General features: G+C 39.1%; 2 protein-coding genes across 4 annotated transcripts in view; one reads left to right on the top strand and one right to left on the bottom strand.

The window, feature by feature from the left end:
* Window positions 1-5,261: 5,261 nt before the first annotated feature.
* Window positions 5,262-11,408, top strand: IRAK1BP1 (interleukin 1 receptor associated kinase 1 binding protein 1). Its single transcript, XM_063125796.1, has 4 exons — window positions 5,262-5,600; window positions 8,089-8,154; window positions 9,934-10,064; window positions 11,025-11,408. The coding sequence occupies exons 1-4, from the start codon at window positions 5,289-5,291 to the stop codon at window positions 11,305-11,307; spliced, it is 792 nt and encodes a 263-aa protein (XP_062981866.1). The 5' UTR covers window positions 5,262-5,288; the 3' UTR covers window positions 11,308-11,408.
* Window positions 11,409-16,339: 4,931 nt separating this feature from the next.
* Window positions 16,340-24,880, bottom strand: part of PHIP (pleckstrin homology domain interacting protein) — a 110,663-nt gene continuing 102,122 nt past the window's right edge. For 2 of the 3 annotated variants that reach the window (XM_063124925.1, XM_063124927.1), the window contains exon 40: window positions 16,340-23,239. In XM_063124925.1, the coding sequence (XP_062980995.1) occupies window positions 22,590-23,239 (650 nt within the window). In that variant the 3' untranslated portion in view covers window positions 16,340-22,589. The remainder of the gene's footprint in view (window positions 23,240-24,880) is intronic. The other variant, XM_063124926.1, reaches the window with a different exon arrangement.

Below are 24,880 nucleotides of genomic sequence, written 5' to 3'. Positions count from 1 at the left end.
TGAACTACTTAAAGAGTGTGAGAATTCTAAGCAGTGACACACAGCTAGTTCCATCTATCTATCTACTAGCTGGTACATTTCTGCAAATAACTCTTCATATGCATGGCCTTGTTGGTTGACTAGAATAACACCCGAAAAGGATACTCACAGTAACTCAAACAGCAATAACGGGATTACAGAAGCTACCGGTAGAATTTCTAGGAAGACTCATACTGCTACAAATCAACAGACATTGTGCAGCTACTTCATCATTCTTAACTGATTGTTTTGTGGAAAGAAAAAGAAGAAAACACTAACAAAACATGGGAGAGTTACAAATTGTAGACAATGAAGTCTGTCGGACCTGCATCAAGGGTAGGCGTGTTTGGGCACCTGCCGACAGCTCACAGCCCTGTAGGGGCCCACTAACAAGATCCCCCTAGAGTTGCTGTTCCTCTTCACCATTGTGACCTGCCTGTTCACCTTGCTCTGACCTGGACAGTAGATGTCACTGCCTACTTACTTACTGGTTTTCTCTCTTGAACAGGCAAGTGGTCATAATAATGAGAAAAAGGATAGTAGCTGACAAAAATGGTAGTAAAACGGTAGACTCGTTGTTGAAGGAGGATACTGAGGATGTCTTGCCCAAGGGCCCTCAAAAACCAGGAGCCAGCACTGACACCTTTTGCATGCCTCATTTGGAAGCACCCCTTATCCAACATCACACTGTTTATTTGAGAACACTGGGCAGTGTGACAGCATTCTTTCCACCTGCTTTTCCTCCAAGAAGCCCAAGGTACGTGATCCTCCTCCTCTCCATTTTATCCTACAACAACCCTGTGAGGTAGGTGAGGCTGAAAGTCAGTGCCTGGCCCAAAGTCACCCATGGAGCTTCATGGCTCAAGTCCTGGTCGAACACTCACCTGAGCCTCCCAGGTCCCAGTCTAACACTCTAAACACTAGACAGGCTCTCAAGGCCTAATCTACACCAAGATGGATATTGCACTATGAAAGTGGCATATAAAAGACAGGAGCCACACTACTGCTTTATAGTGGTATTGAAGTGCACTGACAACTGTTGGGGCCAATTGACATATACCACCTTCATACCGCTTTCATATTTCTATAACCTGCTTGGGGTGGCTCCTACCTTTTACATACCGCTTTCATAGTGCAATATCCTGCTTGGTGTAGATTAGGCCTAAAAGCACTTTTGTGGAATTTTGGTTACTCCTAATATTAAGCTTTTTTCTCATGGATTTTTTTCCCTGATGGGCCAACACAATTACCTTTGTTTGTTTGATTGTAAAACACTATTCAAGACATTGCTGATAAATAACCACCATACAATACAGTAGAAAGAGACGTAGGTAGATTTGTCAAAGACCCAGCTTTTCAATTACTTTTAAAAAAAATTGCTACAAGGATAACATTGACAATTTCCAGAAATATTTTCATAACATTTTCATACTTAAACTATTTGTCAACAAGAAATTCAGAATGGAGAATACAATTAACATAGAAAAAAATTGGAAATTTCAAGTGTGTGTTATGGCTTGCTTTTCTTTCTACCATTACAAGAGCTCCATCTGTTACAACACATACAAATTTATCCAATGATACATTGGCATCTGCCAACGCTTTGTGAAATAGATTATTGATTTCAACACAATGGGTTGTCGTTTAGTGTCACAAAGCCTAACATTTTTTTCTTTCACAATTATATCTGCTGAAACATAGCAAACAAAGAATACAAGCTGAGGTTTCCCTTGCATATCTGTAGATTCATTGGGAGCCAGGCTGAATGCTAGAGAATTCTTCAGAATGCTAGAGAACTCTTCAAATCATTCTGTCTCATTTGCAATATCAGCACTGCTTTAGCAGATGCTCTGTAATATGGCATGATACTGGAATTTGCTTCATTGGTTCCGCTAATTCTTCATTGTTTGGATCTAAAATTGCAATCACTTCTGCAATATTCTTCTTGACTACGAGCTACTCTACATTAACGGAAATCCCGTTGTTTGTCCGGTGCTGTTGTGCTTCCTGTTTCTTTGGCAGGATTGATACTAATTGATATGAATTGGATTACATGGAAGAAGAGGGGCGAGGGAAGGTCCTGCTCCATTCCTCGCAGAAGACACAGTTGAACCAAGGGAGTGCTTCCCTCCCTCCCTGGCATGTGTGCAAAGGAAGGGGGTTCTTGTTGTCTGTTTCCTCACAGCCCACAGGAAAGCCAGGACTTACTTCTGAAAGTTCACAACCTTGTCACACTTACTCAGGAGTAAGCCCCATTGAACACAATGGGACTTACTTCTGAGTAGACACATGGGGATCCCTCTGTTGCAGGGAGGCATTTTACCCTCTTCTTCCTCTGTTCAAAGTATTTCCCCAGCAGGTTCATAGTGCAAATGCAGCTTTACACGATGCCAATTTCATGCCGTTAGGGGTTTATTCCAGTTTATCGGTGATGTATTACAAAATGGAATAAAGCGGGGGGATGGACACAATGGGAGACCTCCTGTTTGAGCCCAGTGTTGTTAAATTGATCCGGAAACTTCCATGAGTGGCCAGAAACGAGTGTGCTATAAATAGCTTGTTTAGAGAACACCTACCTCTCCATCAGAATAGGAACATGGGCAATGTTCCATGCCACAACAAAACTAGCTTCAGTTGCTCTGTCAGCTTCTCTAGAGAAGCCAAAAGTTGTGTTTCTTGACTGTTTAAAGATTGTTTTAATGTGACTGTTTTTCCTCAATTTTGATCCAGGAAGGTATTCAGATGAGAAGTTTTTCTGATTTATTTCATAGTGGAATTTTAAGTTGCTTCCTTTATAGTGAATGAGTGCTGCATTGCAGAGAAGATGTAAGGGGTTGCCTCTTTTAACAGTGAATGCAAAAAATTCCTCCTGTTTTAGATGAAGCTTCAATTTCTTTTTTATACCTGTTTTCCTTATTCAATGATGTTATGCCTTTGCAGGACCTAGCCAGAATGATATAGTGCTTAGAACGTCAGACTAGAACTGGAGAAACCAGTTCACTGGGTGACTTTAGGCCAATCACTACCTCTGAGCCTCATCTATCTCACAGGGTTGTTGTAAATATAAAATGGTGGGGATGGGTAGAAGAACCAAGTACATCACCTTGACCTCCTTCAAGGAAAGGTGGGATATAAATGTAATGAATAAATAAATAATAAAACAAGCACAGTTCTTTGGTTCCTTATCAGATTTCCCTCTCAAATACACTTGCCCTTCTCTCAAGTTGAACAGACTTATACCTGAGCCATTTTGATATTCATAAATATTCCATAGCCAATGGCATTGACATGGGTAAATGCCAAGCAGACATAATTAGTTTTTCACTCACCAAGTCTGATACTAGATGCATTAAAGCTTCACTCCTAGCCTGCCTTGTGATTCAAGCAATTAAAACAGAATAGTTTTTTTTTAATTACTCTGCTTCAAAACAACTGATATTCTAATTGTTACCAGAAAGTAGCATCTTAACTTTGTCAACCAACACATACAATCTTTAACCTCTGATCTAACAATTGATGGAGAGACTGAGAAAATGCAGAATCCTCAGTGATTACTTAATGTTGGCTGGAAAAAAGTACTGGAAGCTATAAATATTATCAAAGCACAATCAATCTATTATTTGTATTAAAGACTATTAATGAAAGTTTACTTTAAAAAACTGGAAGTCAAGCTAATTAATTTAAATAAAATCCACATTTTACTTTGCAAGGTTAGGATTAGAATACCTTAGAAACTAATCATGCTAAATTTGATCATGTATCATGGTCTTTCAAGGACAGAGAGATATAATGAAAGCAAACAAATAACTGAGTAATACATTTGAAGGTTCTGCTGCAGAAGTGCAATGTAGAACCAGTGTTGAGATCTCCCTTCCACTGCACACATGGCCTCATTTGAGGGGAAGAAATTGTACGAACCAGATTTTCATGGGTAGTGCCCAGGGCAAGGCACACCTTTGGTGTTCCTCTCTGTTCCCCTCTCCCGGCCCTGCTTACAGCTTTCTTTTACTATTATGGTGTTTACAGTTTTGGAAGTGCTTATAGTACTGTTGCCTCAAAGTAAAGTTGTGTTCCACTGATTTTTATTTCGATCAAACTGGGAATTGAAAAATGAACATTCTTCAAAATTAACTCATGAAAGTCCATTTTTATAATTGGGACCAAATCACCCCGTACAACTTTTTCAAAAGGTTAAACACACTTGCTGCTTTTCTGTGCCTTAGCTCACCACAGACAGCACACTCAACAAACACCAAGCTCAGCTAGGGGGTCTATCTTTCTTCAGCTTGGGAGCCCCAGGCAACCACCTAATCTTGCCCATCCCTAGTATCAGCCACAGAGGCATATCTGTGCTGGCAGGACGAGCAACTGCCCTTCAAATTGTACCACTACACGATTGCTTTTTTCTGTCCCATCCCTCAGGAAAGGCAAGGGTGCTGGGGTGTCTTTCAGCTCAGCAGGGGTACTCATGTCAACATGCTCCATACAGTATGGAGTGTAACAAACTACAATTGTTACTGGCAAAAATTCATAGATCCCTGCTAAAAAATAATAATGATAAGAGACTAAGAAACCCCACATATTTGGAACGGAACTTGCTATTCCAAAGCATAGGAGCTTCACTGGGCAATCCTATGCATGTTTATTCTGAAACAAGCCCCGCTATCATAGCTGATGTCAACAGTAGGCATGGTCAGGCACAGGCCAGGGGCCCAAATCCCAGCTGGGCCCCAATGGCAAGAACCTCCTGGGCTTGCTCTTACTCTGGCCCAGAAAACGGTACTGGCGAGAAGGAGAAGTAGCAGATGCCACTACCTACATGCTCACTAGCTCTCTGCTCAACAACGACGAGGAAAAGGAGGAACAGCAGCAGCTGGCAACAATGGCATGAGAAGGCAGACTCTCCAAGGGAGGGCACCGATTGGGAGTGCCTGGCCCAAGGGCCCTCCAAAACCTGGAGCCAGCACTCGGTGTTACTCCTGGGTAAAATGGTACAGGACGGTAGGCTTGGAAGCAAAAGCGTTGAGAGCTAACACCTTCGTTCCCTATCGTGCCTGGGACTACACAGAGACAGTTCCACGCAGCGCTAGAGACCATGGGACACACACTTCCACGACGCGGTTATCTATCTACAGCCAGCCAGTTCACGTGATCCTCCCGCTCCGAGAACTACATTGCCCATAATTCTTTGGGGGAGAGAACGGCGTTTGCGGCGCTCCGTTCGTTGCTAAGGAGTCCTAACGGTCCTTTTTCTTCCTACCCTCGGCGGGATGCCGTTGGTGCCGCTCTCTCCAGCTCGGGTGTTTGCCGATTTGGTGCCTCCCCCCGTAGGGGCGGACAGCCGGGAGAATGAGCCTCCAAGAGCCGCGGGGGAAGGAGGAAGCGGAATCCCCGGGTCTTTATTGCCGCCCGGGAGGGAGGTTCACGTGAGCGGCAGCGCGGAGCTCAGCGCCAGCCCAGACCGGGCCAAAGTCACGGTTCACCTGGGGAGCCGGAAAGGGGAGGCCGGCGCAGCGCGGAGCAGCGTGTCTCGGAGGCTGGACTACATCGCCCAGACCGCCCGGCAGCGCGGAGGTATCTTGGTGGGTAAGCCAAGCGGCTCGCGCGCAGTCCTAACGGCTCGCCCCGGTTCCTCTGACCCTGGGGCGGTGGGTTCTTCGTCCTCTGCTCCAGGAAAAGGCCCTGTGTCGGCACGTCGAGGGAGAAGCCTTGACGTTTTCAAAAAACCCACCCCCACCCCCCATGAAGAAAGCTGTATCGAACAGAATAATTATCACATAGTTATCCTGAGTCACAACGAGTCCAGTGATTAAAGCTTTCTATAGTTACTATAGCTTCTGCCCTGCCTGCCTTTAGGAAGCTCTGGATAATATACATGCCCTCCCCACCGTTTGATTCTCACAACAGCCTTGTGAGGTAGGGTGACTGGCCCAAGGAGCTTAGTGTCAGAGAGGATTTAAGCATAAGGAGAGTCATGGTGGATCAGGCCAAGGGTCCATCTAGTCCAGCACTCCGTTCACACAGTGGCCAACCAGCCATTGGCCAGGGGTGAACAAGCAGGACATGGTGCAACAGCACCCTCCCACCGATGTCCCCCAGCAACTGGTGTATATATAGGCTTACTGCCTGTGAAACTGAAGGTAACTGAGGCTCTGCAATTCTAAATCCAACACACAGCGCATAGTTAAATTATGGAACTCACTACCACAGGATGTAGTGATGGCCACCAAATTCCTGGAGGCAAAGGCTATCAGTGGCTAGTAGCCCTGATGGTTGTGTGCTATCTCCAGTATTCAAGGCAGTAAGCCTGTGTGCACCAGTTGCTGGGGAACATGGGTGGGAGGGTGTTGTTGTCCCTGGCCGATGGCTGGTTTATTTATTTATTGCACAGTGGTTGGCCACTGTGTGATCCGACTGCTGGACTAGATGGACCCTTGGTCTGATCCAGCATGGTACTTAGGTTCTTATCAATTCCAATAGTGAGCTCAACGCTGGGGGTAGGTGGACTGAGACCTAGTTCAAATTAAACCCTTCACATCTCAGTAGGATTTTCATAATTATCCTCACCGGTGCACCTTGCAAACCCACCCATGGTTAACAAGCCACCCAAAATCCATGGGCCATCTTAGGGTACTGAGATGATTTGCTGCCCATGACAGCAAGCTACCCTGACTGTGTTTGCGCAGTACGCCACAACCATAACGATAATTGCAGCGGGAGAAATAAGACCTGGCAGGCCTCACAATCTAAAAGAGATGACACAAGAAGAAAAAGGGATGGGTATGGAAGAGGAAAATTAGCAAACTCAGGCACTGGTTCTTAAAGTTACACAGTAGTTCTTACAATGATCTGCTGGAATGGAAACTTAAGAGGGAGCCAAATTGAATGGGTCTCTCAGCAGAACCAATGGAATGAACCCACAAATAGATGCTGTAGCCATAATCACACATTAGCAAACCAGCTCATTTTATAATTAAAAAAATAAGAGCAAAATAACTTTACTATGATTATTTCTGTAGCTGTGACGTTGTTAGTGGCAAGTTGTTGTTATGAAAGTAACACTATGAAAGTACATTATTCTGGATGAAATACAGTAAGGGGCAATCAAATTATGTTAAATTTACCATTTATTGATAGTCTAATGTCTTATAAAGGCATATGCTTGGGCTACTAAAACAAATGTGTTTTCTAATACCCATCATTTGAAGTGAAGCCAAACCTTAATTTCTGTTCCATAATATTCAATATTATTAGCTATTAGCTATGTTTCAAAGTTGTTGTAATATGTATGACCACAGGAGGACAGTATTTTAACCATTACAGAAAGCAATTTTGAGTTAAAAAGCATTGAAGTGAAAACATATTAGCCAGGGCATACTTAATGTTTTCAATTCATGTTGATCATATATTTCCTAATAAAACTTCAAAAAATATTTTTCCTAAAGGAAGTTTGTATTATGTTTCCTAAATTATTTGTATAAGCTGAGTCTATCAATGGCCAATAACATTTCATATTATTTGTGCCTCAAACTGAGTACATTTGCTGATTATCAAGATTTTATAAGTAATATATTTTGCAGTGCTACTGATACTACAGTATTTCAAGGCATGTTTTATGACAGTTATTTTTTTAAAAAACTGCTGACTATGTTCAATGTAAACAAGTTAAATATATGCACTAGTAAATTTTTATTACAAATTATGTGTTCAAATTATGCTTGTGTTAATACAGTCTGCAGTAGTACCTACCCTAACTGAAGGAAAACTGTGGTCAAGGCAAGATTTACTGTTGGATCTAGATTTAGAATCTACTTAGGGTAGAGTTACTGAAATCAGTGGAACTTTAGTTATGGCTAAGTTAAGTCCCATTGATTTCAGTGGGTCTACTATAACTATGACTACATCTGGATTCAACCCATTCTCATTTTTACAAAACCTAAGTTATTTAACCTTTATGTTGAAATATGCTGGCACACTTTGTTATTCAATATCAGGTTAAGCAGTCATAATGGTACAAAAGAGCATTATTTTTTGGGTATTGTACTTTAAATTGTTGTGTTTTTGTTATAGGAGAGCAATGTGACTGTGACGAAAAACTTCAGTAGACTAGACAATGCTTTTAAGATGGAAGCAGAGGCAAGTATTTAAATATGAACACTGGCAATACATCTCTAACATCATATTAACTTTGGTAGGAAGAAAATCTTCTCCAAAAGAAACAACTAGACATGGATATTTAATTTTTATCAGTAACTGATGAAATCTTCAAGATGTTCCAATAAGGGGGATCAAAATCAAGTTCTCTTACTTGACTTTTGATTTATAGCTGTACTTCAAAGTTAATCTAGGATCTTGATGCAAGAAAATGGTTCAGTGTAATCTGAGAGTGTTTCACCAATCTGTTGTGTCTTCTGGCAAATCTCTTTTCTGCATACCTTTTGTGCCTTGGTAAAATATGGGTGGCAAGTTACATTGGAGGGTCATGCACTTACAGTTAATGGATAAACACTGCTATTAGAGGTATGTGAAACCATGCTGCAGTGCAGATTTTTGCCAGGGAAAGTATCCCACTTCAAAGTGCCTACCACTTGGAGGCAAACATTTATCTGTTAAGGAACCGCCCGTCACTTCATCATAAAATAAAAATCCCTCTGAAAGGTCCCTAAGTTTAGGACCATCACCAAATACTAGATCCAAATATGTTCTGCTAACCTCTTTCATTGCTATAGATCCCCTACCTATTATAGCATGAACTGCAAGTATTTGTGGGAAGAGTGCCAGCGGTTATTTTCATTCTGCTTAAAACTGTTTGAATTTAAGTTGGTGTTGAAGAAAAAAGCTTAATATTAATTTTGGTGGTGCCTGCAGTTTTTATAAGTACTTGTATTAAAAATGTTTAAAATGTGCTGCCTGACTAGTTGCAGGCATATTAGTTTCTCAAAGCAAAGATTCACAATGCTTCATTCTGCAAACTAATTACCTACATGTGCTGTGGTTTAGCAGGGCTTCAAGGCATGTTGTACTACATTAACTTAGTGTATTACCACTTGTGTGTGTGCATTTGTATATAATTTGTTTGCCACCTCACTTCTGAATCATTTTTCTGCAATGCTTCCTAACAGCCATAGAAAGCTGTAACAGCCCTACTACATGCTTTATGACAGGGGTGGATAGGTTTCAGGATTATAGGCTTTTTACAAGAACTTTGAGACCCACCAACTGGAGCCTGGTGCAAAGTAGTGGGCCAGGCAGGTGTATATACTCTGAAGAATTAAGGAACAGGGTCCCTCTGAACACAACCCCTCCAGAACTTGCGGTTGATCCCAGAACCAAGCTCAAAACTCCTTTCCCAGAAAATGCAAGCTTTTTAGTTGTTGTTTTTTAAATTGGGAGTCATAAACCCTTGCCAGCCTACTGCAAATCACCCAGAGATCTACCAGTAGGTCCCAGACTACTTTCTACCTACCCTTGCTTTGAGAGATAAAGTTGATGACGTATAGGGGTGTAGTTATTCAAGAAAGAAGTAATGGAAACATGCAACATACTTACATAGTCATTCTAAAAATGTTCACTTTGAACCTTGCCTTACCTGGGAAGAAGTTCCATTGAACTCAGTAGGATTTACTTCTGAGTAGACACGTATAGGAATGTGTTGCTAGTTGCTTGAAATATATAACTATACAAAATGCTTTTTTGTATTTTGTTCAGTTTGTATAAGACAAACAACATGCTTATTTAAAAAGAAAATTAATAAAAAATGAACAGTTGAAAATAGTACATTCGTATTTTGATAATAGATTATAACGTCTCAGATATTTTGGATCTTGTGAAGAATGCATAATTTAATCATGTGTTTTAGTCAATTTGCAAGTGGAGCACTGAAAAGACTTCCAAATTTTTAATGTTCACATATAGGTCTGCATTACATTCAGCGATTTTGGAAAAATGCAAGATGTTTGTAACTTTCTTGTTGAGAAGCTAGATAGTTCTGTCATCATCAGCCCACCTCATTTTTACCATACGATGGAGACTGTAGATGCCCTTCGGTAAGTTATTTTCTTCTTCCTTTTCTCAAGAAGCTGAATTTCCCTAGCTGGAATGACCATTGCGCTATGAATCTGTGTTCCCCATAAATAACTAAAGCTGCTATTCTGTTCCTCTGCTCAAAGAGAATTACTGGCGGTATAAATATGTTCCTAATGCAGGGGTCTACAGTTCATGGCTGGCGTTGATAGTTCCCAGGTTCAGCCACAAACAACTGTGCCACCAGGCAAGCACCTCCGCCTCCAGTTTGAAAGGCAGGAGGAAAAAATTGCATCTGTTGAACAGTGGTTGTAAGCACTCCCCTTCCTTCTAGAAGTTCTGAATTTAATGGGAATATGTCCTTTTTTATAACAAACTATATGTATCAGTATGTAGTGCTTTACTGAGTAATTAAAGTAAGGAAGAGGCCTGGCTAACAACAGATTATGAAAATAAGTGCGGCTATACATATATTTATTTATTTGAAGCTTTTTTTACTCTGCTCTTTACCTAAAAAGGTTCCCAGAGCAGCTTAATAAGACAATCCCTGCCCTCAAGCTTACAATCTACAAACGAGATACAGAGGGAGGAGCAAATAAAACAAACTCAGACACCAGTTCTTAAAGTTACTTCAGCTTTTTTCAGAGTTCTACATTTTTAAACACCCAGTACTAAGAAAGATTGAAATAGTTGCACATGTACATAATTACGTAACACTGAAGTGTAGTCTACAGACATCTTGAGGCTGCAATCCTATACACACTTACCTGAAAGTAAGGCTCATTGAACTCTGTGGGACTTACTTCTGAGTAGACATGTATGGGATTGTACTATATAGGCACTTTGGGAAGGCTTTTGGCTTGGTAAAGCAGGATATAAAGTAAGTAAATAAAATATATAGTTGCTGCACTGATTAAAAGCTTTAATGGAAAATTACATCCTGTGGCTCAATTAGTTAAATCTTCCTACTTGTTTTTTTCCAGGCGTCAGGTATGTCTTGCTGCTGTCGGGAGCGCCAGGCAAAAGGCTCAAGAAGTCTGCCAATTGTTTGGCCAGTCCCTGGGGAAGCCCTTACTAATAAGAGAAGAGGAAGTAAAGGAGTGGGAAGGCCACCTTGAAAATCACATAACCAATTGTCCAGACTCACTGAGTTTGCAGCAGAGACTCCAAAATGCCACTATCTATGTTTCCTCAAGGATATTTGCAGTTTTTGAAATAAAGGGGGAGAGAAAGAGAAAAAAAGCAGCTCTTCTAAATGTGAACTGAGTTTCCTGAATTAAGCAAGTTTGTTTTCCCCTGGGAAGAAAAATGTTCCCAAGCTCAACTTGATTTTCCATAAACAAAAAATTAAAGTGACCATGATATTATTCATATGTTTTAATGATTCTATTAAACGGTAACTGACAGAAGCACTTGGGCATCACCAAACTTACCACTTCTTTGTTAAAAGATGTGTTCTGCATTACAAAAAGACTTCTTCCATGAACAGAAGCTTTTTCCATGAATTGAGCAGTAAGTTTGGATGCGGCTAGTGTGTGTTTGTAAAAACGTACATAGAATCACCATTTTACATAATATACAATGTACTAGAATTGTTTTATTTGCTTAGAAATACGTCTTATTTTGTATGTACTTTTCTGAGTAAAATTCATCATACCGAGCTCCTTCTAGTATTACAAAGTAGTTTACTTTGAAATGTCTTCAAATAGTTAGCCAAGCCACAACAACATTGGTTTGGATCCAGACTTGTGCTCAGCGGAGTTCTGTTGGCACTGGGGGTGGGAGGTTAATTTTCTCTGATTTCCCCTTCTCCATGCATCTTCCAGGGCCACCTCCCATGCGGGAGGGAACTCTTCAGAACAGCTTTTCAGCCAGCCAGCGTGGGGAAGTGGAGAGCAAAGAAAAGATCTGCCTGCTCCCTTCTTCCCAGCAGGAAGCCTCTGCTAGATCCTGGTTCCCTATCTGAACAAAAAGAGGGGCAAGTCTGGATCCAACTCATAGTTCTGTGTTAATAATATCAAACAAGACGTTATTCACATTCAGTAACCTTTGGTTTACTAGTTTATATAATGTTTTGAGAGGGGATAGAATTTTAGGTTGATAAATTTTCATTAACTCTTTATCTGCCTAACTACCGACCTGTCTCTTTGTTGCCTTTTGTTTCAAAGATCCTGGAGCGTGTGGTCTACTCTCGTTGTCTTGACTTTCTTTCTAGTAACTCTGCTCTGGATCCTTTTCAATCTGGATTCCGTCCTTTGCATTCCACTGAAACAGCCCTTACTAAGATCACCAATGATCTTCTTACTGCCAAGTCTAAAGGCCTTTATTCCATTCTTATTCTCCTTGATCTAACTGCAGCCTTTGACATGGTTGATCATGATCTTCTCCTAGATTCCCTTCATGACCTTGGACTTCGTGGCTCTGTCTATAACTGGTTTGCCTCCTATCTAGCGGGTCGCTCTTTCAGCGTGTTGGCTAATGGCAGCTCGTCTTCCTCTTTTCCCCTTTCAGTAGGGGTTCCGCAAGGCTCAGTGCTTGGCCCGTTGTTGTTTTCTTTATACATGTTGCCCTTGGGCAATCTTATTCAATCTCATGGCCTCCAATATCATCTGTATGCCGATGATACACAATTATATCTTTCATCTCCGGATCTTTCTCCTGATGTTCACGATCGTATCTCAGCATGTCTTTCAGATATCTCAGCTTGGCTGCTTCATCGTCGTCTGAAACTTAATATGGCAAAGACTGAATTGCTCGTTTTTCCTCCTAAACCTTCTCCTCATCTCTCATTCTCTCTTACTGTCAATGATGTTACGCTTACTCCAGTCAAGGAAGCTCGTAGTCTTGGCTTTATATTTGACTCCTCGCTCTCCTTTATTCCTCATATTGAGGTAGTAGCTAAATCCTGCCGTTTTTTCCTGTATAATATTGCCAGGATTCGATCATTTTTGTCTGTCTCTTCTGCCAAGACGCTTGTTCATGCACTGGTTATTTCTCGGCTGGACTACTGCAACCTTCTTCTCTCTGGCCTTCCTTCCTCTCACATCAGTCCGCTGGTTTCTGTCCACCACTCTGCTGCTAAGATCATCTTCCTGGCTCACCGCTCTGACCATGTTACTCCACTTCTGAAATCTCTTCACTGGCTTCCAGTTCACTTCAGAATCCAATATAAACTTCTCCTGTTGACCTTCAAAGCTTTTCACGGTCTAGCTCCTTCCTATCTCTCCTCTCTCATCTCACACTATTGCCCCGCTCGTGCTCTTCGCTCTTCTGATGCCATGTTTCTCGCCTGCCCAAGGGCCTCTACTTCCCTTGCTCGGCTTCGTCCATTTTCTTCTGCTGCCCCTTACGCCTGGAACGCTCTTCCAGAACATTTGAGATCTACAAGTTCAATCGCAGCTTTTAAAGCTCAGCTAAAAACCTTTCTCTTTCCTAAAGCTTTTAAAACTTGATGTTGTTTGGACTTTATTCTGTTAGTTTTACCCTACCCTGTGCCTGTTTACCCTACCCTGTGCCTGTTTGCATTTTCTTCCCCTCCTTATTGTTTTACCATGATTTAATTAGAATGTAAGCCTAAGCGGCAGGGTCTTGCTACTTACTGTTTTACTGTTTTACTCTGTACAGCACCATGTACATTGATGGTGCTATATAAATAAATAAATAAATAAATAAATAATCATCATCATCATCATCATCATCCAAAGCTAGCAGAAAACGAAGTTCTTTACTGACAATTGCAGTAAATAAACACAGAAAATGCTACTTACACTGACTTTTTAGGAAAAATATGGTTTGTGTACCCACTCCTCCAGTATTTCAGCAAGGCATGTTTTCCTAGAGGTTCGTTGCAGTTCCTTTACAGTAGATTCCTGCCTTTTAGGGCATTATTCATCACAATTGCAGAGTAGTTGGCTTGTAGCTACTTAAAAGGTAAACTTGCAAATAATCTATTATAGCAAGTAGGGGTTCTTACTGTTTATAGATTATTCCAAAACCTGGAACTTAATAGAAGTCTGGGATTCACACAGGAGTGCATGTATTTGCAGAACTGTGCATGTATTTATAAAACAGCTTTATCGTGGTCTCCTCTTACTCTCAAGTTTGGGAATTGTACATAATATATTCAGAATAGATTAAAGGACAGTTCATGTTTCTTTTCTAGTGTAAGATAATGTTCGAGCTTACACTGAGCAAATAGCATTTAGTAAGAATACACTTGAATTACACTGAATTTGGAGTGTAGAAGGGGAGAAATGTAACAATTATGTATCTGTTGTTTTGTATTCTGTCAACACAGCCCAGTAGAAAGACAGCCTATGGATTATGTTGAATCTTTTTAGGTCTAATAGATTAGACGAGTTTACTTAACTACTTCCCTTAACAATCCAGGAAATCTCTGTTGCTGGGGTTAGATAAGGGAAAAAACTGCTTGGATGCCAGGAATATCTCACCTCCCAAAGTGAGAAGTAATGCTGATTTGCTGTCAGATATGAGAAATTTCCTGACAATAACTACTCTGAGTTAAGAAATCATGAATGAAATATGGGCTGGAAATATTGTAAAACTGCCTTCCTGTGAAAAACTTGTTAAAAGTTTCCAGGAAGTAAGACGGGACCAACTGTCAAGAATGAATTATATATATGCATTGCCTGAATAAGGAATATATAGTTTATTTAAAGGGCACCAGAAGTACTTTTTATTTAAAAAGCTACAGGTCTGTTTATAATCTAATTTTAAAGATGTTGTAATTGTGACTTAGATGAACTGTACACATTTTGCATAATTTATTTGCCATTTGCTATTTTTGGAAAACTTAGTCTGATTTTACCAGTTGAGGTAACAAAGCAAAAATATGCAAGGTACTACAGCCCAATACCCCATGCACTTTCAAGGATATCCTTACAATTTTAAGGGCTAGAAACTACCTCCTATTAATTTTTTAAAACATGAAAGGTGATATTCTCAGGAAGCCCCACATGCAGCAGATCATTTTCCCAATGCACCCACCAGGGATCAAATGACAACAGGACATATTGTCTCACTCCTTTGACATCATTAGTCCTGCAGAGGGTTGGGCGAGGAGTCCTCTTCTCCACACCCAAGATCATTTTCCCCACCCTGAATTATGTAGACAAAACAGCACCATCCATGCACAAAAAGAAGTTTCAGTAGTGTTGAGGAAGTGCCAAGATTTGCATTTGTAAAACAAACAAAAAAATTAAGTTATTGCCTTGTTAAGTGAAATCCTAAAGATTACCAGTTTTTCTTAAACTTCCCAAAATGGAAGAGGCAGTCTTTGTAGACTACTGCCAGAAGGTGGGTGTTCCTACATGATCCCAGGAACTACAAATATTGGTAGACTGCATCACTGTGCCATTAAGCAGAGACAGCTTGTCCTAGGAAGAGCATGCTTTTAATGTTTTTCATTCTCTGGGCCCAACATGATAACCATTCTCTATCGGGTTTATCAATCCAATTTGTAAACCTAAAAACAAGTGCCTTTAGAAACCACGGTTGATAAAAAATTCTCTAGATAATGTTGTGGATTGCACATAATGGTGGCAAATCATGGGTTTGTTAATCTGCAATTTGTTAGGTCACATGCCATGCACAAATGGCTTATGTTTTAGAAAATCAACTTCCAATTGCCCCAATTGTATGTTGTTTAGTGACGTGTCAACGATTAGTTCTTAGGTTAACTTTGGGTTGTTTAACCCATGAATAACCCAGTGTCCATGTTCGCATGATAAGATTGGGCCGATTGGAGGTTGATTAATGAAAGCGGAAACCACTTGCGTATCAAATCATGGATTAATTGACCGACGATACACCAGTTACACGTGAACAAACCCAGTAGAATTTTTAAGGCTGTATTACACACTCATCTAAGGATGGCAATCAAACTAACCAGTTTTATTAGTAAAAGTATTGCCCTTCTGCAAGAAATTCAATTATATTTTACCTATATAAAAAAACAAAGTTGCTGGAAACATTGCATTGGATCCAGACTTCCCCCTCCATGAACAGAAGAGCTCCATCTGTTTGCAGTTAGAACTGGGATCCAGCAGAGGCACTCCACTGGAAAAGGGGGAAAGGTAGCAATTATCTCCTATTCCTCATGCGGACCCCATACTATTTAGAAGGAGGAGCTTTCCTTAGCCGACTGGAATAGCATGGGAGATGGCACTGAGGACTGTATGGGGAAGGAAATAGCTGGCTGGCTGCCCTTCGCTCCACTACCACCAAAACTGCTGTGTACTTCAATAGTTTACACTAGGTAATAATAGAAACAAACAGCTTAGAAAAACGAGTTTTCTATTTATTTAAAAATAGGTTTGTAGTTACTACATTGCAGTGACAGTAATTCTTACACATACATTCTAGTTTGTATAAAAGGATTCCAAGTATTATTCATCAAAACCAACATAGGTGTTTCACATAACAATAAAAGTTTGAATCAATATGTACAAAAAGAAAGGGCACTGTTCATCCAGGTGAGAGACTGCACTTTATAACATGATAAAGCAGATTTCAAATAGAAATTAACCTTGATTAAACCTAAAATTGTTGCAAAACTATCTTATGTTTGGGATTTACATCATACTGTACAAAAAATGTGTCAGTTTCAAAATTAAGATATCCCAAAAAAATTCCTTAAGCTGCTCTACATTATACATCTCAACATTTTAAGTGACAAGGTTTTAAGAATTCACTCAAGAATTTACTTTTCAGTGTTATGGTCCAAAAATGTAACTTTGAAATGTGTATCAACAGCCAATACTTTTTGAATGTGTGTCTGATACATACACCATGTAAAACACTTTCTGTGCAAGGCTACAAATTTGGTGCTAATATTTTATCTTCCAAGATACAATAATTTTTAGCAGTATTTTATGCATATACAAATTATTTCTATACCATATTTTCAGAATTTCCTGATCCATGTATCTGCATTGTTTTTAAATGCCAAATATTTAGCATTTGATTATTTTTTGTACCAAAAGAAAAGTGGCTTTCATTCACTTAGGCATAAATGGCTCCTAAATTATACATTTGGGGCTTGGTCTTTTTAATAGCACAGCTGGTGCTATTACTATAATCAAATGCTGTCTCTCCTCTATTTAAATATATATATTAAAAAAACAAAATATATAACGGGTTGTATCCAATGGTGTCTGTCCACTAGTGCAAAAAGCCTTCCACACTAAAAAAATAGTTGTCAACTATGTGCAATAGACAAATTCAATACTTGAGTTATGCTTGCACAACAAAAACACGAATGACCCAAAACCAGCGCTAAGAACTTTTACGCTAATGTTATGTTGGATTTACCCAATAAATGTAACCTTCCTGAAACAGAGGGTATCTTCTATTCCAAAATGTTCTTAACAGGAAAAAATATGAGAGCTATAAGTTTGGGGGGGTTTTTTTGCTTCACATCTCCCTCCAATAGTAATTAAAAATTTTGATTAAAATACAAATTATGTAAAGTTAACACATTAAAAATGCAATACCAGATTTCGTTATATTAGAAATAATTTCCAGACTTGGCCACTATATACGAATTGTACACCATTTTTTTTAAAAAAAGTATAAACATCCATGTACATTATTTACAGCAGAAACTGAACAGCCCTTTTATCAGATGAATGCTTAGGTCCAATTACATGAAGTGCAAGATTAAGAGATACATCAAATGTACAGTAAAGAACTGATCCAGTCGGTCCCTCACATACACTGAGACATATGCAGCTGTCGCACAAGTGCAGCTCTCCACTTGTGGGAGGTCTGCTGATGGGGGAGATTACGGGCACGAAACACCTGCATGCGCTGCTCTGCAAAGCACAACTTGGATTGTGCCCTAAACCTTCATTAGATAGAACACTAATGGGGAAAATGAGCTCTTGTCTCAATGCCAAGGGTGCACATTGGGATCTGTTCCCTTCACAGAAATGAGCTGCATGTGCATGGACTCTGGTTGGGGTCTTTAATTATCAAAAGTTACCAGATATACTAAAGCTTGTGAAACCGAAAGCCCGCATTGGTTGTTTGTGATCATGTAGGACCGAGTGAGCATGCTGGCTCCCAACCACTTGCCTCTTTCCTCTTTGCTAAACAACCAAGGAATGCCCTGTTCCTAGATTGTTTGCTGTGTCCCAGAACTCTTGGTGGTTAAATTTAACCCATGGCTTATTGTTGAGTTAAAACTCTGCATTTTTTTTTCTTTCAACAAGCCAGAGGTTCCATGTTCAGAGTTCATGGCAAACAACCCAGGAACAGGTCGTTTCTGGGTTGTTTAACCAAGTGAAAGCGGGTGAGAGGTTAGGAGCCAGCACACATGCTCACTCACAAACAACTCATGGTTAATAAACCATAGGATGTTTAACTGTCCAAACCGTGTCTTTGAATTCATATTGTAACATAGCGCATGGCTTACGTGCCCATTTATTTTCAAAAGTTGATACGTACTTCATGCTGCAATGAGTTCTTTTCAAAGTCTATTTTACAAAGATTAATTCAAAGTGATATTAAGTTTACAACAAAATGATCGTTCATGTATAAATTGACAGTATGGTAGAATTAATGTGTGCAAGTTTACCTCACAGCAGTATAATCACTATAGGAAGACGGTTCTTGTAAAGCTGCATCACCACTCATAGCACAATGAAGACCATTGGTTCAATACTCAATATTAGACTGAAGATATTCAAACGTAATTCATGGTAAACAATCAAAATTAAAACCTGCTAATCAATGCTTTACCAAACAAAAAGGGGAGATGCAGATGACGACACTGCTATTACTGAAGTGAAAAACAAATTATTTCCCAAAGAACATGGAATGCTCTGCTATTAAGACACCATTGTGTAGTAACCACTGGTTAATATTGGAAGTAATTTAACAACATTATGGAACTAATGGACCACCCTGTATCAGAAGACCACATTTAACATTTGTTTTCATTACTGCCAAGTGTGTAAGATAACAGCTTGTGTGAGTAGCCATAATTACCGACAGAAATGGCATTTAAGTAGTATTTTACATGAAAATGTGCCATAAAATAATTACATTTTGTCTTAACCAGTATTATCTAGAACACATTTCATTATAGTTTTTCCATCACAACGTTCTTGAACCAGTATTTATTGCTCATATTAAAATGTGCTAGATAAAAAGCTCTCTTCTGTTCTGGTACAATAACAATTTTGCAAATCAGTCAAATCTAACCAATGATAGTAATTTAAGTCAAGCCAATAGAACCTAAATCGCTTATTTAGAAAACCTAGCACAACAACAGTTTTATAAGCCAATTTACAAAAATAAATTATTGAAATGTTAGAAAGCATAAGGACAACATGAAGTCTTAGTACTAGTACAGATTATTCATGAAAGGGGAATACATTTGTGTGCTGCAAAGAAGAGTTTTGATTTTTATAGTTTTGAAATATGTAATTTTCAGACTCTGATGGTTAGGTGTATTATTCCATTCTCCAACATTACATACACATATTTGTTGTATATAAGTATATACATAAACATGCCAAGTGAGACATAATTATAAATTGAGTAATTACAGCAATAAAGTTTCATGATTGCTTTGCAATTGTTTATATTACAATGCAGATAACCAGGAAATAAGACATTTGAAATTGACTGCCTTCATATACACTGAGATTCTTAAAATAAACAATTTAGATCTAGTATAATGCTTTTATTGTGAAATGTGAAACTGTACATAGTCTGTCATAATGTTTTTATCTTTAATGCCTGCAGTATTAGTAAGAATACATGTTTTGCTTAAGAAACACAAGTCCAAGTCCAACCCCCCCTTTTTTTTTTAAAAAAAAATCAACCCATGTCATGTACCACTCTTTAAAATACTAATAAAAATAGATCTATAGAGAGGACTTGTGTCAGAAGAATTCTGAAGATCGCCTTGTATTTCAGTTTTGGAAATACTGGGCCAGTTTGCATGACATGACAGCCCACTGTTGTTTAATTTACCTGCAAGGAGCTGTAGTTCTTGTAGGCTGCCATTATGAATATGAAAGCCTTGGCTGGCATTGCCATGACTGGTTGCATCATATAAAGCCAGGTGGTGGGGGTTATTTGAAAGTTAACAACCCCCAAATAACCCTAACCACCACTGCCTTGGTTTGGATGATATGAAAAGCTATGGTAGCACCCGGCTGGAGCTTATATATTCATAATGGTGGACAGCACACGCCGCAGTGCCCCAGGGCCTAATTAACCCAGTGGGCTGTTGTGTCATTAGGACCAGATCATTGACTATCTTAGATGAAGCTATGCGAGATAGTTCAGCGTTTTTAAAAATGCTAAATAATAATGTTTTTTAAATATAGAAGGGGATGATGGCAGTTAAGTAGTCAACCAAATAAAATCTTCCATGCCCCAAATTTCTGAAAGTGGCTTTATAATGATTAGCTACCTCAGCTAAGAAATAATTATCTTTATGCTTACGACTATTTGTGGTAAAAATCAGAAATGCATTTTAAGAACCCACTGCCATGACTGAAATTTTTCAGTGGAAGAGGTTCAAGATGAATATTAGTTAGTCTTACCCCTCAGCAAGTTGTCTGTGTATATGAGAATCGTGTACACAAAAAGGAGTTGCACACCTGGCTCCTGAGACTGAAACTACCTGCACTTCTCAAAACTGGACTGGAAACCCTGCATGTAGCACCACACAGATGGTCAGTGCCACAATCTTTGATAGAGCCAATAATCTATTTGTAGGGAAAGAAAACTGAATTCAGCCCCTCCCCACACCTACCATTAGTGGAAGCATGAAAGGTTAGATTCAGATTCTCACCCTTCGAATTATGCTGTTGAAGCTGACAGCATCAACTATCTTCTGGACAGGTGCGTAAGCATGCAGAGGCAGTACACTGCTGCACACCAGCATATCTACATCAAAGCCAGGGGATTTAAACAACCTTCTTTTGCACATTTCCTGTTTCCCCTATGTATGTTAAATTAAAAACGTGGTTACATTTTTGTACCATGCAACTGTTTTACTATGTATTTTGTTTTCAATTTGACTATACTTTTAAACAATAAAAATTGTATTAAAGTTTGTTTTAAAGGTATAAAATAAGTAAATGTACCATAAACAAATAAATAACTGGTTTTTTCCATAGCAGTACATACAGCAATACATTCCCCTAAGTCATATAGTTATCATTTACAATAGACAACTCAAGTCTACTAAAGATGCACAAAATAATAGAATACAAGGCACAATCATAAAGTGGGATTTTCCTTTAGGATGTATATGACCTTATGTCAGCTTGATAAGTATACTGTAAAAAGTGCAGAAAAACAATGTGCAATGAGAACACTGTATAAAACATGATTGCATAAAAAGTGATTTGGCCTTTTTATCTTTAATAATTGAAAATAACCAATCTTCCCCTTAAAATTAAAGTATGACATTTTTAAAATTCTTAATAGTCTAGTAGTATCTAAAAAGTCCTGAAAGAAATTATACCTGGGTAATATTGAATATATTTATGTGCTTGTGTACATAATATATACATACACATACACTTCTTTTGAAATGTTAGTCAGTTTAACAGTTCATAGAAACAATAAATCAATCTGATCATAACGTAAACATCAGAATTTCACACTTTTCCTGCAGCTTCCTTGAACCCTTTAACCCAATTATAAATTCTGCCTAAATGTTGATCAAAGGATCCCACCAGTGCATTAATTGTTTTACTATGAAGTACAGGTAGAGATAATTTTTCAGAACAATGTATATTTTGAACACGGAGTCATAAGCTTAATAGAAAACTGTATGCTGCACTGACACTCAAAACTTTTCCACTGCACCGGTTCTCAATCTTTGGCACAATAAACAGATTTGATTGATACAAGAATGAGGGTCTGAAAAATTAGACATATTAGTCAAACTTTTTCCAATGTGGATATATTTATATTTATTTATATATAACTATATATTGTGATTTCTCTCTCTGGCAGAACCTAGACAAAACAACCTGCACTACCTTTGTAGAAAGCTGTGTGCCCAATCACTACTGAATCAAATGTTATCCTATTAGCAAAGTTTGGTAATTCTGTGTTTGTTCTCAATGGCATTAATTGCCATACTCTGCTAATAGAATGCAAAACACAGATATTACAACTCTATACAAATGTACTGTACCTTGTTCATTCAAAAATAGGAGTTCTGTATTCAGTCTGTTACATTAAAAATGCTATTTTAATCAAATAGAGGTTATGTACTGTTCAAAATTACAGTAACTTTTCTGCAAATCAAGAATTTCATTTATACAATCTTCGATACTAACTGAACAAAATGAATTGAAATGCATAACCTACTTGGAGGGCAATAAATAGCAAACTTTTAAAATACATACTTCTTTCAAAGAAATGTTCAGTTTGTTTTTGCTATCCTTTTCCAAACGTAGTCTCATCTGTAAATAGCAGCAGAAAGCAGATATCCTTAGTTCCACAAATTTCTCAGTTGTACCTATTACTAGCATTTTTAAATGCTAAAGTTACCAACCAATCAAATTAGCCTTTGCTTTTTCAGTCAACTTTCGGACTCTGCCTCTGCTAGATGTCCCAAAAGTCAAAGAGGTGTCTTCAAACAACAGCTGTCTTTGCTCCTCCTCTGAGTCATCTTCATTGTAAAAGGCTGTCCTCCTACCCTGGTTTCTAGTTCTCATGTGAGGTTCAGAATCTTTACATTCCTCAGGCTCTTCTTCAATGGGTCCATCTGACTTTTTCCTTTTGCTTCTTGTCTGAATCTTAGGGTCTGCAGAAAATGTATGTTCCAATCCTGGTTGTTGTGCCTCTGGCTTTCTTTTAGGCTTTCTACCTCCACGGCCTTTTCTTTGTAACAAGTCTTCCTTCACATTATTTTCAGAGAGAGAATTGCATGCAGTAGAAACAGATGCTTCCTCTGTTTTCAAGTCCTTAACAGGTTGGATTGTATTTTGCCCTAAATTCTTTTGCTGAGCAAGTAACAGGTTTTTTGGTTTCCTTCCTCTTTTCTTGTGCACCACTTCACAGCTACTATTGTTAGTCTCAATTTTGGGTTTCCGCCCAGGACCCCTCTTAAACACAGGCTTTGAAGTTTGTCCCCCATGTCCATTTACTTGGATGCTTCCTGATGCCAAAGCCATGGTATTATTCTTGCAATCTGCTATAAAGACAGAGTAATATGTAAGTAAATCGCATCAGCCATTTTCTTTGCATGAACAGGTTGATATCATGCTCAATTATATTTAAAATTTAAGATGTTGGAGTGAGTAAGGACTTCCCAAACTATCACTTTCTCCATAATGCTCAAATAAGTATCACTTTTGGAAAACTGCAACCATCATAGCATCTTCCCATTTCACACTAAATGTACTGTTCAACCGCCAAGTTACTGGGAGTGATATAAAATTTGACTGGACAACTACAGTACTCTATCCCAAAAGGAAATAATAATTGTGAGTAGGTCCTATTTCAATGGGTTACTTTCCCCCAAACAGCTGGCATATTCAACATGCCCAGCCAGAACATTCAGAGAAGAGAGATATCTGTGGTGGGGACCTATTTTTCATACTAGGGACACCTCTTGATGCTCACACACAGCAACAAAGTCCCCTTCACTGCTTCCAAAGAGAAAGTGTCAATCTCCCTGACACTTCAGTCCTTCAGTACTGGATACTCACAAGACACGGGGATCTGTTTCACTGAGAAAGTTTAACCAGCCAAAGCGGGAAAATTGGCTGAGCAATCCAGATACAAAACACCCTCATGGCAAAGATCTTCCCTATGGCCGTTGTGGCACACAGGGAAAAAACTGTACACAAAGCACTGTTTCTCTAGCACATGTGCCTGAGTGTTATGCTGTCAACCTATCTTTGAGCAGTGCAGCAATTCCCAGTAAATCTGAAAGAATGCCTGGAAATTGCTTTGCAAGGCATCCTGCTGGGATCCAGGAGTGGGAGGAGTAATTCACTTCTGGAAAGTCTCCACCACTGAAGGAAAAGATGAAGGTCTTCTGTTATGTTTTCTGAACCCCATTCTCTCCCAAAATAACTAAAATCTTGATTTTGTTCTAACTTCGCATGCTGAATTCTTATGTTAATTTGGTGGCATGGAATGCTTACTCTTTTCCTGTGCCAAAACATAATGGGAGAAGCCTGAGACCACACTGAGACAGGAAAGAGCCACAACATGCATTTCCCAATCTGATCCAGGGCTTCTCATTACACTGGCAGTGTGCGGAAGGAGCAGCAATGTTATGGCTCCCATGCCACTATGGTAACATAAGAAACCTTACAAGATGTGGTAAGGCAGAGAAATCCCAAGTTTGAGACCAGTCAGGTATCCAACCAGGGCCATTACAAATTTGACTTATCTGAAATGCATAAGATGCATTATCAAGCATATAAAATAAATGCTAGATAAAATTCTAATATTAAGTAGACCAGCTAAAAACTCTTTAACCATCTGCATGAACAGATTACATTCAAACAAATTTGCAGTGTTATGAAACCCTTAATTCAGGTGCCTTTGAAATATTAAAGAAGTTCAGAATAATTTAACAAGCGGCCACTTGAAAGTGTCACAGATTACATTTAAAAACTTGGATTAAAAATATTTTCTAGCAATGAACTAAAACTTTAGTTGATGAACCTACTAATCAAAGCACGCAGCTGATTACACACCAGGTGAATATAGATGGTCGCAAAGAGGGAAGCAACCATCATGGCTGCTCCCCCACTATTTGCATTCCCCATGCTGGTTGGTATGTTGTCCAAAATGGGTGCATGGCACAACGGGGGGTTGT

This window comes from Elgaria multicarinata, chromosome 4, assembly GCF_023053635.1.
Source record: "Elgaria multicarinata webbii isolate HBS135686 ecotype San Diego chromosome 4, rElgMul1.1.pri, whole genome shotgun sequence".
NCBI classification, from domain to species: domain Eukaryota; kingdom Metazoa; phylum Chordata; class Lepidosauria; order Squamata; family Anguidae; genus Elgaria; species Elgaria multicarinata.
The sequence above is the reverse complement of the archived record's forward strand: the minus strand, read 5'-3'. Positions and strand labels throughout refer to the sequence as shown.

Coding starts and splice junctions, on each gene's coding strand:
- IRAK1BP1 (XM_063125796.1), top strand. CDS start 5,289: ATGCCGTTGGTGCCGCTCTCTCCAGCTCGGGTGTTTGCCGATTTGGTG. Junction 5,601..8,088: donor GGCAGCGCGGAGGTATCTTG/GTGGGTAAGCCA, acceptor TTTTTGTTATAG/GAGAGCAATGTGACTGTGAC. Junction 8,155..9,933: donor CTTTTAAGATGGAAGCAGAG/GCAAGTATTTAA, acceptor GTTCACATATAG/GTCTGCATTACATTCAGCGA.